Source organism: Aulonocara sp. 'chitande type north' Nkhata Bay, linkage group LG11, assembly GCF_057382095.1.
Source record: "Aulonocara sp. 'chitande type north' Nkhata Bay isolate Kocher_YH1m ecotype deep benthic linkage group LG11, A_spYH_male_GT1.1, whole genome shotgun sequence".
Classification (NCBI taxonomy): Eukaryota; Metazoa; Chordata; class Actinopteri; order Cichliformes; family Cichlidae; genus Aulonocara; species Aulonocara sp. 'chitande type north' Nkhata Bay.
The window spans coordinates 34,709,497-34,725,235 of NC_141354.1; the positions used below are offsets into that span (position 1 = coordinate 34,709,497).

Below are 15,739 nucleotides of genomic sequence, written 5' to 3' on the forward strand. Positions count from 1 at the left end.
CAAATGAATAAGACTTCACTTGAAATGTAATATCCTCTAACCTCTATTTGCCTGTTTAGTATGTGGCTAAGAAAGTGCTGAAAGTGCTCTCTGTGTAGAAGTATTTACTTGCATAAGCTTTTCAAGTGAAGTATTGATGTGTTTGCGTTTTACTTAAAGGCAAAGTTTGCCAAATTTACATATTTCCCCCCTGTCCCCTAGTGCTTTTTATTCATCTAAATTGTTTTGGTATAAGTGGTGCTCCATTTTTACAGATATCAGCTCCAGAGATGCCTGCCTTTGCTTCAATATTATGGAACCAGATGGTGCTCGCCTTCTGATGTTCAAACCACCAAAATAAATAAATAAAAAGTTACAAATTAAAAACTCAGCCGCAATAAGTTTACATCCTTTTAAAACCTTGCTCTCTGTTTAATACTTACTGATAGTACAGCGCAGAGGACAGGGAAGCAAGGAAATGACATGCAGGAGATGGTCTGAGGCAGACTCAGGGCACTGCAATAGCTTTCAGGATATGGGATGCCAGCTCATCCTGGTGAGCTATAGAGCAATGGTGGCTTTGACTTCACCCACCTGCTAATCAAAGTGCAACCAATCATGAAGAAAGATGGTTTACCTGACCACAATCTGGAGCCACAGAAAATGTTCTGATTGGTGTAGGAAGATGTCATTGTTATTGTGTGTTTGAGTGTCAGATTTAGCTTTTTCCATTTAATTCATGCACACAATAAAGTGTGCATGAATTAGTCAGAATACATCACTACCATATGTCTGAACAGCTCTAAGATCAGGATTTGATATAGCTGTCTGGGTGCTTTGGGTGTAGGTAGCCAATATCTTCACTGTTAGGAAGACAGTGGGTGACCACCATTGACCCTGTTCATTACCCTCACCAGAGGTGTCATAGAGCACTCCTGTAATATCTCTGTTTATTTTCCAGTTTTGCTCTGTTCATTATTTGCACATCTTAATCTGTTTGGTTTTTTTAGTCCTGCGTTATGGGGTGAGGTGTTTGAGTGCAAAAGTGTCCGAGTACTAAGTGAATCCACCAGAACTCTATGCAAGCATATGGAGAAACATGCAAACCCCACCTGCCTTTGAACTGTCCTGCTGTGAGGCAGCAGATCTAACCACAATTTCTATGTAGATATTTGTGGGATTTGTAAACTAGGAAGAATTTTATTCATGTGAAGTAATAATAATGGGCTGGATTTATACAGCGCTTTTCAAGGCACCCAAAGCGCTTTACAATACCACTATTCATTCACACACTGGTGGAGGCAAACTACGGTTGTAGCCACAGCTGCCCTGGGGCAGACTGACAGAAGCGAGGCTGCCATATCGCACCATCGGCCCCTCTGGCCAACACCAGTAGGCGGTAGGGTAAAGTGTCTTGCCCAAGGACACAACGACCAGGACAGAGAGCCTAGGGATCAAACCGGCGACCTTCCGGTTACAGATGCACTTCCCAACCCCCTGATCCACAGTCGCCCCATATTGTGTAGTACAACCTGACTACACAATAAAATGTGCAACAGTGTGTTCCCATATGTTCAAATACAGTGTTTCCAGTCTTCCTGTGTCCAGATTGTTATTTGCCCTTATTTTTGCAACATTTAAGTAATTTTCTACTTTAATTTTTCTAAGAATAGAGTTATTCCTTTGTGCTAATAATTACTAAGCCTGCAAAAATTTGCCATTTTGTCCACTGCTCTAAATGTAGAACACATTAGAGGGGGTAATATGAAACGTCCACTGTGTGTGTGTGTGTCCTCCGTTAGCTGCTCTCCGTCATTATTTTCTAGTCAACAGACATCTGCCCACTTTGCACACTAACGTGGGGCAGTGGCTGAATGCAGCGCGGGAGAGGGGAGGAGGAGGAGGAGGAGGGGGCGAAGTCTGGATGACGTCAGCGGTGTTTCGTGCACGCGGACAATGAGCTGTGGCGAAGAAGCAGCTGTGTGTACATACAGTAGCTGTATACAGTACATCAGGGCCTGTCAGCCAGGCAGAGCTGCTGTGTGTGTGGCGATGGGGAGGAAATAAAGCGGCTCTTCTACATGTCACCGACGCGGAAAGGTATGTGTGGAACAAACTGTTTCATGTTGCTATGCTCTCGGTTTTATTGTGATATGTATCGGTTATATTTAAAGGATAAGGCGGGGGGGGGGGGGGGGGGGGGGCTGCTGGGTTTCCGCACAGTGCGCTTTCTTTCTGCCAGTGCGGATTTGCTGAATAAACCGCTCAGTTTACATCAGGACGTAAATGAGCATACGTTTACCTGTTTAGAGGTATAGATTATTTGCAGGGTCTTTCTATAAACACTGTTACTACCGGGGAAGGCAAACGACAGCAACGTATCATCCGTTTGTTTTAAACGAGTCGTGACGCGCGCGCGCTCTTTGCAGGATATGGTGATTATTTATTAATTTCTTCACGGTGATGATGCACAGCAGGCGAGGCGCTCACTGGAAACAGGTGGTGCTCCTCTGCCATGTTTAGAACGGGCACAGATACCTAAATCCCACTCCCGGCGATGATTAAACAAAGCTGGTAGAAATATAAATAAGCCAAGTCCTCGGGCACGTCTTATTATCCAGCATAGAAGTCATGATGATCCACCAACAAGGTCGAGTCTCTCCAGGGTCCAGGGTCTGAATCCATTTGTTATGATTCCGTCAACTTTTACTGAAGCTTCAGAGAAATGCAGTTTATAATTGTATCTTTCATATGTCATTTGTACAACGTCGGTTAATTTCAAAATAAATAACTTCAGTATAACAACTTCATCTATCCCCCATTTTTTTCCCCAAGTTAGGGTGTAGGGTTGCTGGTTGGAGCCTTTCACAGCAGATGTAAAGTGTAAATGTGGTGTTCACTCTGAACAGAGCACAGGTCTATGATAAATATTGTTTATTAAGTAGTCAACGACCTGCAGTCATTTTCCAAAGAAGCTGAAAATAAGAGTTAGGACTGGGGAAATTATCAGAGGTAAAACCTTAATAGCTGAATATGAGCTAAATTAATTAATTTTTGAAACACTGTATAAAAGTGAAAAAGAACTTACTGCATGTAAAAGTTAAAGATTATGCTTTAAGGTGAAAAGAGGTAGTTTTTGGAGGGTTTTCTTTTTTGGCTGTCATTTTGTACAAATTCAGAGGTTCTCTCACACTATTTTAAAAAAAATAGCCAAGTTAAATTTCGGTGAAATAAATGTCAGCACAGAACTGGCATGTTGTTTGGTTGGTTGTCTTTCAATGATAGATTTTTATTGTCACTTTGCATTCTTGTACAACAAACGTTAAAGAATAAAAAGAATAAAGAGGACATATGAGCTACTAAATTCCCTTCTGCTAAGTTGTTTGAGATGGATAATGCAATTATGAATAAATAAATAATAAGTGAATAAATTATAAATTCAGAATTCCACTGTATTTTCTTTTATTGCCCACCTCACTGGCTCTACGCTCCAGTATCTGAAAAACCCTGAAGTGATCCACGGTCACTTTCTCATAATAGTTTGGTACATTTTTGTAAATGTCAGGTCCTCCTAAAAAAAGTGCCCAACAATAACATTTAACAACCTTCCTAGGACAAAATAACATTTTCACTCCACAGTCATCATGGTAACAAATGAAAAAAAATAGTGTTATCACTCATATTAACCATCAACTTTTTATTACACTCACTCAGAATAGGATTGAAAGGCGATGGAGAAAGTCTATTCCTCACTCTAACACCAATGCATTATTTCGAATATGATTTTATTTTTTAATCAAACTGTATTTATATATATATATATATATATATCTTTCAAAATATTAGTTATTGTCAATACTGGTATAAGGCAACACCCTTACCTTATACTATCATTGCAGACATGTAAAAGTTTGGCTTTATCATCAAAGCTGTGAAGAAAATGCTGATTTTGTTAAGCGCAGATGTATTCTCTAATGCATTAGAAATACAAGGTGTTATCATATAAGACAGAATATAAGGTGACTAAGGCATTATATGGAGTCAATGGTAAAAAAAAAAAAAAAAAGTTCGAACCAACGGCCACATCAATACTGATTCAAGTACTTTATTTACCCCTCAGGTAATCTAAGAAAATGGAGGGAGGAAACTTGTAAGTATATCTTTGTGGACATAATTTCACATAAATCAATAAGTTCTCCAAAGATTTTATAAAGTTCTTTCCAAGAGAGGGAGCAGTCACAGCACTGCGCCATTCTTTGTGTCATTGCAGTGGTTACTCCCGAGACTATCTTGATCGCTTCATCCAAAGCCAAGACTCATCTGTGGTAAACAAGTTCCAGCAGAAATACTGGAAAACCAAGCAGACTCTCATCAAGGTCACCGGGAAGAAGGAGGACGAGCATGTGGTCGCCTCAGACGCAGATCTGGATGCCAAGCTGGAGGTGAGCAGGAGTATTAAACGGTTTGGCCTTATAGTTTAAGAGCATGCTCAGTGACAGCCATGTTTGGCTCCTGTACTCCTCTGTCACACCACAGAAACATCAAGAAAGCTGAAGGTACCCTCCCTCAGGCAGGCTGCACAGACTAAAATGGCTTTTTGATTTACACTATGCCAGAAATTGCTCGAGGCTTAAAAGTTTTATTAGGTTGCTCGACCCCCCTCCCCCTCGTCTGGCATCCATTACTGGAGCGAGGAGAACTTAATTCATGAAATCAATACTTGATAAACATCCAGCATTAATCTAGGCCATGCCCCTGATAAACATCTCAATTTTAGACTGTATATAAAAGATGGGCGGAGCTTCCAGGTCTATAAAGTGAAGTCAGTGGAGAAGCGCATTAAACTTGCAGATTTTTTTTTCTAATGGTCAGGTGACTCCTGTGGGTGCAAACAGACTAATGACCCTAAAAAAAAAAACCCACGTATTTAATCATTTAGTTAGATTAGTTTATGTTCCGATTTTATATTACCATGCCTAACTAAACATCAGCTGTTCTTTGGGTAAATTTATTTTTATAACCTATTCATTTGGATACCAGTAACAGTTAAAGTTAGGAGGACTGACAGATGTACGGACACAGGCAGCTGTAGCCAACAGCTGTCTGCTACACCTCCACTAATGCAACTCACTGAACCTCTTTTGTCTTTTGAATTATTTTTATTACAAATATGTAAGAAATAATGTGCCGGGTTGTGAGGTGCAGAATGTCCATAACAAATTCTAGTTTCAGTTTTTGAATAGTTTATTTACACCACTGCTGAAAGGCTTGAGGTCAGAATTTCTTGTTTTTTTTTTCATTTTGTTTTGTTTTGTTTTAAATGCAAACCTATCAAACACATGAATTGGAAAAAATGAATATTTAGGGCAGTAAGGGTTTGAAATAAGATTTCTAATCTGAAAAAACAATTTTGTATTTTAAATTCTGTTTTCAGGTAATTTTAAGAAATTTCACTCTATGCTTCCTCCAACTAGTTTGGTTTGATGGTACAATGGCCATCAATGCTTGGCCACTTGATTATTGACAGGTTACTAGCCGACTGCTTCTTCTCCAGTTTTGCTTGGTATGGAGTCACGATTATTGGCCTGTTGGAAGAAACTGGGGAAAATGGTGCTGCAAAATTAAGTAGTCTTTTTTGTTCAAGGTTCTTTTTATTTTGTAGAACTCTCAGAGTTTCCCACCACAAAGTGTCTCCATAAGAGTTTTCCACCATGCTTGGCATCAAGCACTCCGCCAGCTCATTTTCTCCACATCTCAAAGATGTTTTTGTCTTTTTAATCTGTCTGCTCCTTTCAACTTGCTACAGTTCAACGCCAAATAAAGATCTAAACATCTCAAATATCATGAAAGCAAACGGGATCACAATCCAGTTCCACAGTAAAGACTTAAAATAAAAAAAAAACAAAAACTGCTTCTAATTTCTGCAGGATTTTTTGTGAAAAAAGTAAAGAGTACCAGAGATTTTGATTTGATGGGCATTTGCACACAATACAGTCAAGCTGTAACACCAATGAGTCTAGTATTGAGACTGGGGAGTGCTGGCCACTCCATTATAGTCAGAACGTAGCTGTCTGAGTGCTCTCTCTAAATAGTTCTTGCACAGTTTGAATTTGTGGTTTAGGTCTCCTGATGTAAAAAGAAATTGGCTCCAATTGAACAATATCCACAGGCCACAGCACTGACTTTTCTTATTCCAGGGTCCTTTTACCCAGACCTCCAAGATTACCACCACCAGAAGGTGTCATAAAGCTCCAGTATCTTTCCATTTGTCCCACACCTCACAAATACTCTTTGTGGCCCAAATACCTCCAATCTTCTTCCATCCACGATCTATGTTGTCCATGTATGTTTCATCTCAGCGTTTTCCTTTTCTCAGCCAGACTTGGATATGACTTTCTCCTATGCAACTATGCCAACAAATACAGAAGTAAACCTTTCACTGTTGGAAGAAACTGAGTTTCGCAGGTATTTACTGAAGCTGCCGGTTAAGATCCCGAGAAGCATCCGTTTCTCAGACAAGAGACTCTGATGGACTTGTCAGTTGTGCATTGGCGCGTCCACCTTTTCTTTCTATTGTTGTTGGAGTAATTTTGTGCTGTTCTATGAAGGGAAAAGTATGTACTGTTGTAAGAGAAAAAGTTATTTGGCAATTTCATTAATAGAATAATATTAATTTCTGAGAAGAATAAAGAGTTTGAAAAGACACTTTTCCCTTTTCTATTATTATTTTCCTTGTTTTGACACAAATGAACTCAGAAAAGCTGACGCTTTGGAAACTCAACTAGCTAAATTAATTGCATCTTTAATCATCGGAACAGCTTTCAGCTGTGCTAACATAATTGGAAAAGAGATTTTTAAATGATCAATTAGCCTTTTAACATGATAAACTTGCATTAGGTAACACAATGAAACAGAAGTGTTGTCTGCTGAAAACAGACTTCGGCCTGTGTAGATGGTTCATTTAAAATCATTAGGGATTTATCATCGGCAATTCCATTAATCATTAATCATCAATTACAACGTTTCATTTGACTAGGTGTTTATGCTGATATTGTTTTGTTATGCAGGTCTTCCACTCGATTCAGAGAACATGCATGGAGCTTTTGAAGGTCATTGAGCAGTATCAGAGGAGGATCTGCCGTAAGTTCAAATATAATTGTTAAATCATTTTGAGTACAACGAATCTACTGATTGAGTTTAAGACTTCTAGAATGTCAACCAAAACAAACACATTCTTAAGATATTAATATCCATCCAGAGTGATTTCTCTCTCTTACTGTTCAGTCCTTTCCCAAGAAGAGAATGAGCTGGGTCGTTTCCTGCGCTCCCAGGGCTCTCAGGATAAAACCAGAGCTGGAAAGATCATGCAAGCCACAGGAAAAGCTCTCTGCTTCTCATCACAGCAGAGGTAGGGGACACGGATCAATGTACAATCTGCCACATCCTTAAAATAAATCACATGCTGGACTAGAAAATAGCTTCAAGTAAAGGTCAGCCAACTGTATCACCCCAAATCCACAAAAAGGATGGAGAGTCATATCAGGAATGTTCATCAGGAGCAATAAAATAGCTGCCCTAACAGAGCAGATAACAGGGTTACTACACAGCATAGGTACTCTCACTCTACTGAAAACAGGGATTTCATTTACGTGTCCGAATCTGTGTCAGTCTGACAGTAGTGGTGATAATTATTATTAATATAACTTAGTAAATTATATTGTTTAGATTTTGTAAGATCAGCGGTAGCGTGAAAGTCATGTTGACGATTTTGGTTTTGCCAGTATTTCTATTTTTTTTTTCCCCATTGCTCATCTTTTGATTCTTGAGTTCACCATTTGCATTTCCAAGATCATTTAAAGCTTTTCGTCCTGGAGCTGAGATACTTTTCAGTGCAGCTGAATAAATCAGCAGACTAATCTGCAGCGTAGACAAGACATGACAAATTTTCCACATGATGATCCAAGCCACATGCAGCACCTTAATACGGAGTTTAATACGACACCCTGCAGATTGGCTCTGAGGAACCCGCTGTGCCGTTTGTACCAGGAGGTGGAAACGTTCCGTTATCGTGCCATCTCAGACACGTGGCTGACAGTGAATCGAATGGAGCAGTCAAGGACTGAGTACCGTGGAGCGCTGCTTTGGATGAAGGATGTATCTCAGGAGCTCGACCCAGATACACATAAACAGATGGAGAAATTCAGAAAGGTTTGTTTTGTTCTTTTCAGAGCACAGCAATGAAGAGATTAACAATCATTTTCATAGCAGAAAGAAAAGCTTACATACTAGCACAAATAATGCCTGCATTCTCTTTAGTTTTGCCCATCTCAGGGCTCAGGCATACGTGATAGTTCAAAGTGACACTTCAGGGTTTAAGCTGCACCTCCTGTGACAATTCATAATGTCTATATACCAGTAAGTCACAACTGCATATAATCCAATTAATTGTTCTTTTGTTAATTTAATGGGTACTTCTCAGACTGCAACCCCACTGTTGATATGATGAAGTGCTGCTCCCGCCTAGAGCAACATAAAAACAGTAATATCAGAGCCCTGCCAACGCAGTCTGTGGGAAATTGGCAAAAATATTATGACTTCCACAAATTCAATTTCTTCCTTCGCCGCAGGGCCTGCAGCAATCAGTAATTAATCTGTCAATTTTTTTTGATTAAATGTTTAGTCTTAAAAATAAATGTCAGAAACACTGGAAAATGTCCATCATCAGCTTACAGTGCTTCGTCTGGTTCATATTTATATTCTGTTTTAGTGGGACAACAGTTTAAAACCCTAAAACATGTAGACCATGTTGAAATAACTACAAATGCCATTTTACTAATCAATTCAGCATTAACAACACAACAGACCAAAAAGCAAGAAAACATGTTATAAAACCTGACACCAGAGGGCAGAACATACCCATAGATGGTGGTCCGCCTGCAAGAACCCAGCACTTTTTACAGTTATGTGAACAAGAACTCGACTGTTTGCATTTTCCTTGTGTGTCATATAATACTAGGTGGGGAGCATTTCACATATATTCTCTCTCAGGTTCAGGCTCAGGTGCGCACAACCAAAACGAGCTTTGACAAACTGAAGAATGACGTCTGCCAGAAAGTGGACCTGCTGGGAGCGAGCCGCTGCAACCTCCTCTCTCACGTCTTAACCACATATCAGGTTCGCCTCACAAGTCCCAGCTGTCTGCGTACACTCCACCGAGCTTAAATATGGTGTTTTCAATGGCTCTGCCACATGTGGCTTAGTCAGCAGGTCTAAACTATCACCCGCTGGGGTGAATTACTACTTTTACCTTGAGCAGCTGAGCGTGTAACTTGTTTCTTGTGTGCGTGTCTTAGACAACACTTTTGCACTTCTGGGAGAAAACATCCCACACCATGGCAGCCATCCATGAGAGCTTCAAGGGCTGTCAGCATTATGAGTTCTCTACAATTAAGGTCTGAGAGAGTCTCAGTAATAACAGTACTAAATGCTGACACTGGAGACATGTAATGACAATAAGCGATGATTTTGTTCCAATTATTGTTCCAGACTTTACAAGACCCTGTGGACAAACTGGCTAAAAAGAAGGGGAAAAATAAAGTCAAGGCAGAAACAGAAGAAGCAAAGAAAGAAGAAACCACAGACGACCAGTGAGCTTCAAGAAATATCTATTGTTATGCAAGAAAACCAAACGCGTACGAAAAACAGTGAAAATGTCGAGTACATGTATGGGCAATGTTCAGTCTGAACAGAGACAAAGAATTTCTGCAAGCCAGCTGTAGGTCAGCCTGACTCATCCCCGAGGCATCAACTAAGGCTGTTTTCTTAAAGCCACTGGTATGTCTCGTTTACGCAGACTGTTTCCTTAGGCGGCGGTGTGTGATGCAACAGGTTATGGCATTAGTGTGAAATGGGTGTAACTCCAAGCCCATCAGGATTATGGTTGTGAATGGGTGTACTTTAACCTAAACCACAATTATTCCCTAACCTAACCAAGCAGTTTTTAGGTCCTACACCCAACCAGCAAAAAACAAACTACCACACCATGACTTCCTAGCTGACAGCGCCATGGATTCAACATCCTAACACATACTTTTAGGTCTCTAAAAACAGAGTCAATGTCTCCTGATTGGTGCCAATGACAAAAGGACAGGTAGCACCTGAGAAAAACTGATCTATTGAAGGCCCACTGGGATGAGGACACACTGTGTATGTCACCTATGAACAAAATGCTGTAAGCTTAATTTCTGTTTCTTTACAGACTCATCTCTCTTGTAAATGAAAACACCAGCGACAAGGCGAGAGAAGGTAAAAGATGTAAAACTTGAAGATTTAATTGTGTTTTTAAATTGCATTTTAGGTTGAAAATAATAACTGACTTCATTGTTAAATAATCTGATTATATGGAAAATAACAAAACTAAGAACAAATGGGACCCATTATCAATCCTGGCACCAATTTTTCTACAGTTCAGGGTTACAGCAAGGATGGAGCACTTGTTAGAAGCAGAGGGTGACCTGAAGGCCCAGCATAAAGATGTAGTGCAAGATGAGCAAGGATTATTTTGAACTGTGAATCATGCAAAGCCACATCAGTAGAGTCAGTGAATTCAAATGTGGAGGTGGAAATAAGTGTAAATGGTCCCCTCAGTGATTTGAGTCCATAGTGAATGGCAAAGCAAACTAAGGAAAGGAAAGCTGTCTTGAATCTAGATAATTATAATTAAAATTAATGTGAAAATTTAAACACTGTGTGGGGGGAAAAAATAAAAAAAATAAAATCATCCAAACATTTTTAAATTAACACTTTTTGTTGCTTCCCAGAGTCGGAGGGAGAGGAGACAGACAGCATGGCCTTACTGAATGAGATCCTGGGAGGTTTGTCTGTGGATGAGGGGGATTTTTCTCAGGAGTGGACAGAAGTGTTTGGAGAGACTGAGGAAGGAACAAGTGCTGCATCCACCAGACCAACAGAGGCCCAGGACAAGGAAAACTTCTTTCTACCATCACAGCTTTTGGACCAGAGTTTGAATAATCTGCAGTCTTCCATCTCAGGTCAGCCTGTGTGTGTGTGTGTGTGTGTGTGTGTGTGTGTGTGTGTGTGTGTGTGTGTGTTGCAACTGTGCTACTATACAAGAGTGAACCAGAAAATTGGCAAGTTGGTCCAAGGAAGCTCTTTAGTAATCAAAAGAATAGACCATTTGGATTTTGCACCATTAGACCGATTCTCTCACCATGACCACCATGCAGAACCTGGAAAAATTAGCCACCATTAACCACCAATTAGCCATAATTTATTTTAATTACACATTAAGGAAAGATACATATTCCTAAAAACTAATAAACACAGTTTTTCTTTGAATCAGTGCATTAGCAAAATCACCAAAAGGCAGAGTTAAAATGAGCTGCTTTTTCCTCCCCAATGGTTTCCACACAGGCAAAAGAGTGGCTTTAAAAGGATTTATCAAATCCACATCTGTCAAAGTAATAGCAGGAGGCTGTTAAAATACAGCAATTAGATTTCCTTACCCGTAGGTAATTGCCAACTACTTTCCATCTCCTCTTGGCTTGGATTCTCATCTGGTATTGTTAACTTGGTTTTGTGAATTTCCAGCTTTAAAGGTTGCAAGCTGCACACTTCTATAAAACTGCTTATAGTTTGACTGCATTTCCGAGGCACATATAAGAATCCGGCAATTCAGTGTTAATCATTAAAGTGCAATAGGTCAGACAAAATGATTTAGTGAGTGATTTACTGTAGCATGACTGAGATTTAACTCATGAGTCACAGCACATTACTGTGGGAATATTCCCACAATCCCAAAACAATCATTGAGAAAGAAAAGTCCTGTAAATATATGCAAGATGGGCGAGGTCAAGGAGAAACAAATGATATCAGGAGAGACTAACTTGTGAGTGACTTTTGGAAATATACTGAGGCCTCAGTCTCTTCCTATGAAAAGCCGTTAAACATGCATTTTCTACTTTTAACTGGTACGACAGATTGAACCCCAAATTAAGGGAACACGAAACTGTAAACACCAACAATAATTAGACCCAGCGTTGGTAGAAATATAAAATCGTTATAAAGCAAATGAGCGGTAGTCAATCTGTGCAAACAGAAGTGCTGCAGGGGCTGACTTGAAATGCAAAACTGCTTCTTACAGTTTACAGGGAAACAGAGCGTGCCTCTTCTCTTTTTCTCCTCTCAAATGTTGGCATGAGGCTTATCACACACACACTTAATATGGCATACATATCAAATTAGACCTTCAGTAAATTTTGTGCATCTGCAGAGTGACTTCCAAAGCACAAGCCCATTGAAAGCTGTCTGTCTCCACTGCAAAACTAAATTTACATCAGAGCTCTTTTGCAGTCATATTCAGAGTGCATGATCAGGCTGTGAAACTGGTAGAAATGTGGAAAAAAATCCTTTATTTTGCTTCTAAACATGGTTACTTGTTCTTATTATTAAATACTGCATGCTGTAACTAGCACTCATTCTCAGGCTTGTAAAACAAGTTGCTGTGGGTTATCTGTAAGATTATGGCATGACCTTGACAACCTTGTACTAAACAGAAAGCATTTTGAGGGGATTTTGGTTAAAGGTCACTGTTTAAATTAAAAATTGCACAGGATCAGCAGCCAAACTGTATTTAAAGAAAACACAAAGTTTGATGAATTTTGCCTATAATAAAGGTTTTAAGTTGTACTTTTACCAACATCCTTGTTATTGCTGGACTCTGCCATAGGATAATATTCAGTACGTCTCTTGTCTTCTAGAATAGAATAGCCCTTTATTGTCATTGTACACAATGACAGTAAAGGGCTATTATATTCTAGAGCATGTTGGATTGAAGCAATAGTGGTGAAAGAGGTCAGCCCTTCAAGAGGCAGACAAGCCAACAGAAAGCAGAGCAGACTGATCCAAAAGAAGTCACAGAACTCCGGATGGAGTCCAAACTGGCAAATCAAAACTAAAACGGCTCATCTTCAAAGGAAGGAGGAAAAAAATCCACATATTCCCAAGAGCCAAGCAATTTCAGATCCAGGCAGTAGGACTTAAAAGGCAAGGTCAGGGTGCAACTGTAAAATCTACGAAGTACTTCAGCTTATTCAAAAGTTCTGCTGAAGGTGAAACAACAATACACAATTAAAAACAAATTCTCCATTTGGTTAAGTAAGAAATGTACAGCACACTTCACTGTTCTCTCCAGAGCCATGAAGTGCTGCTACATGTTGCATTTTCAAGACACGGAAAAGAATGGAAACCAAATAAATATGTCTGAAACAAGACAATTTCTGTTTTGTATTCACAAAATGTTTGCAATGCAGTAAATGTTTTGATTTTCTGTGGGACGAGTCATCAGCTGTGTGCGATGGAGTGTAATGACTCGTGTTGGATCGTGCTTTTGCACAGTAACAGTTTCCTAGTGAGTAACCCGAATCTATGCTTCCTCTTCAGATTGGGCCCCACATTCTGCCACTCAAGCAACTGAGCACTCATCTGAAGTCAATCAGAGCACTCCAAAGCCAGCAGAGAGAGGTAGGCCTGGGCGATATAAGTCAAGACATTAGAAAGACATTAGAAAATAAGAATGAAATGGATAAACTAGAAAGCCAACGCCAAACCGTCACGCTGACTTTTCTTAGTGATATTTACCTCGTCAAATCTTTTTACAGAGGCAGAAGGGACATCCAAAGATCTCTCAGCGTGGTTCAACCTGTTTGCCGACTTGGACCCCCTCTCCAATCCCGACGCGATCGGCAAAACCAACACAGAGCACGAACTTCACAATGCATAGTTGTTCTTCTGCATCACATTTTACCCTTGTAAGGGGTACAATAAAATAAGTTTAAAAACAGAAAACACAAAAAAAAAAAGCAGCCTGATCTGACTTGCAGAGGCCTCATGCAAGAATAATTCATATTTTCTTTCTAAAGTGGAACATGACAGGGTGTCTCAGGTAGACAGGCAGATTGTCTAGTTTCCTTAACCTCCTAGGACCTGGCGTCCACATATGTTTTATCAAAGTTTTAAACAAATATCCTCATATGCGGCTCTTATTTTTTCTTAAAAACAAAAATAAGGTTAAAAAAAAATAAAAAAAATCTGGTAATTCTTTGTTTTTACATTCATTGGGCCCCAATACGCCCAAATATCAAAGAAAAATTAAAAATGCATGTCGTGGAAGAGCTCGGGTCTTAGGAGGTTAATATGAATTAGTAACCATTTAAAAAAAATATTTAACAAAAATTAACTTCACTAATTCACTGTGGCATCACTTGCAAATTTACCATGTTTCCTGGTTGCATGTATCGGCATATTATGACTACGTAGTTCTTAAATTCAGTTTACTGAGAAAGCTCACTCCAAAAGCCGACTCAAGGCGTCCACGGTCACTTACTGTTGAATAGCCTGTGATGACAGGCCGCTGACAAATATAGTAGTAATATTTTGCCTAACAACCTTTTGGGGTTTTTCCATGGAAAATAAAAGGCATCCGCACAATGAGCATGACAGACAGCCCATTTTGGAGCCACGCAAGAGGTGTTTTCAACTTAATCTTAGAAGGAAATACGACTAGAGACTGATTTAGAAGAACACCACAAATGTTCTTGCATAATGCCCAGTGTCATAACTGAAAAATAGAATATGTATGATTATAACTTCAGGAAGATGAGGTTTCTTTTAAAATTGAAAATCTAAAATATTTTTAGAGAAAAAGTTGATACGAGGCCAAACTACAAGGCCATAACATAAAAATGTTTTTAATAACTACAACAATATTGTGGTTTTATTTTGTTAAATAATTGCCAGTTAAAATAATGAGCTCAGAATGTGTGTAGATCTATGTTATCCCTGCAAAAAGCCTACATAAGTGTATAGAAAGGTTGAGATATCCCTAATATGGCTCTCAGGCACACAGCACTGGCTGTGAGCGCTGAATCACCAACTGTTAAACCCTTCTCTTTGCAAATGGCCACCAATCAGGAAAAATCTGGCTTAAAGCTAGAGTTGAATGGCTTGTGTCCAGACAGTAGCTGACCTGAAGGACTGCACCAAGGACCATTATACATAAGTAATACTCTGAGTGCTAAGCTAGTCCAAAGTTAAAAATATGGAAGTGGCGATGAGCACAAGTCCCTTTAAATCAGGCTGTAACCAGAAATGAGCAGATTTATTTCATGGTGGCAGTATTATGCTTCTGTCAGAGCCCCATGAACTATTACCAGCTTTGTCATGAAAGAAAAATGTAAACATTAAATTATTTTAGCAGGGATACCTCAGTACGAGTTTGGAACAAAACGCCTTTGACAGTAGCTGCCTTGGAAATCTCTCTCATAGCATTCATGCTTCATTTCCAGTTCTCATTACTGAAGATGTCAAACTACTGCGTGAGATGCACAATATGAAAGAAGGCAAATATGACAAAGATAACAGTTTGTTTACAGAGCAGTGGAACATGTTGACTGGAGGAATTTTAATGCAGTTAAACAGAATTATTTAAACAAACTGAAGCATAATTGCCTGGCATTGATCTATTCAGCAGTGCAAGAATTTAAACTAAACTCCTTTCTCACCACATCTGAAGGTGGAATTTCATCCATGTAATCCAAGTCGTTTCTTTGATCAGACACAAGCTTGACTTTTTTTGTAAGGACTGATGATGTGTTTGCAAAATACAGTATATGTGATCTCCTATTAAGTATAATCCAGAAGTGTGTTGATTTAAAACACATCAGTCATTTATTACTGCATG

The 15,739-nt window shown here is 39.4% G+C and overlaps 2 protein-coding genes across 3 annotated transcripts in view; one reads left to right on the forward strand and one right to left on the reverse strand.

The window, feature by feature from the left end:
• glcci1b (glucocorticoid induced 1b) overlaps window positions 1–15,739 on the reverse strand; it is a 73,592-nt gene that overhangs the window by 28,320 nt on the left and 29,533 nt on the right. The gene's annotated exons all lie outside the window — the stretch shown is intronic.
• Window positions 1,889–13,994, forward strand: ica1 (islet cell autoantigen 1). The gene is made up of 13 exons (XM_086312311.1): window positions 1,889–2,079; window positions 4,100–4,129; window positions 4,250–4,421; window positions 7,047–7,119; window positions 7,264–7,387; window positions 7,989–8,187; window positions 9,028–9,153; window positions 9,333–9,431; window positions 9,526–9,626; window positions 10,238–10,284; window positions 10,800–11,030; window positions 13,441–13,521; window positions 13,659–13,994. The coding sequence occupies exons 2-13, from the start codon at window positions 4,113–4,115 to the stop codon at window positions 13,778–13,780; spliced, it is 1,392 nt and encodes a 463-aa protein (XP_086168437.1). The 5' UTR covers window positions 1,889–2,079; window positions 4,100–4,112; the 3' UTR covers window positions 13,781–13,994.

Coding starts and splice junctions, on each gene's coding strand:
- ica1 (XM_086312311.1), top strand. Junction 4,422..7,046: donor ATCTGGATGCCAAGCTGGAG/GTGAGCAGGAGT, acceptor TTTGTTATGCAG/GTCTTCCACTCGATTCAGAG. Junction 8,188..9,027: donor AGATGGAGAAATTCAGAAAG/GTTTGTTTTGTT, acceptor ATTCTCTCTCAG/GTTCAGGCTCAGGTGCGCAC.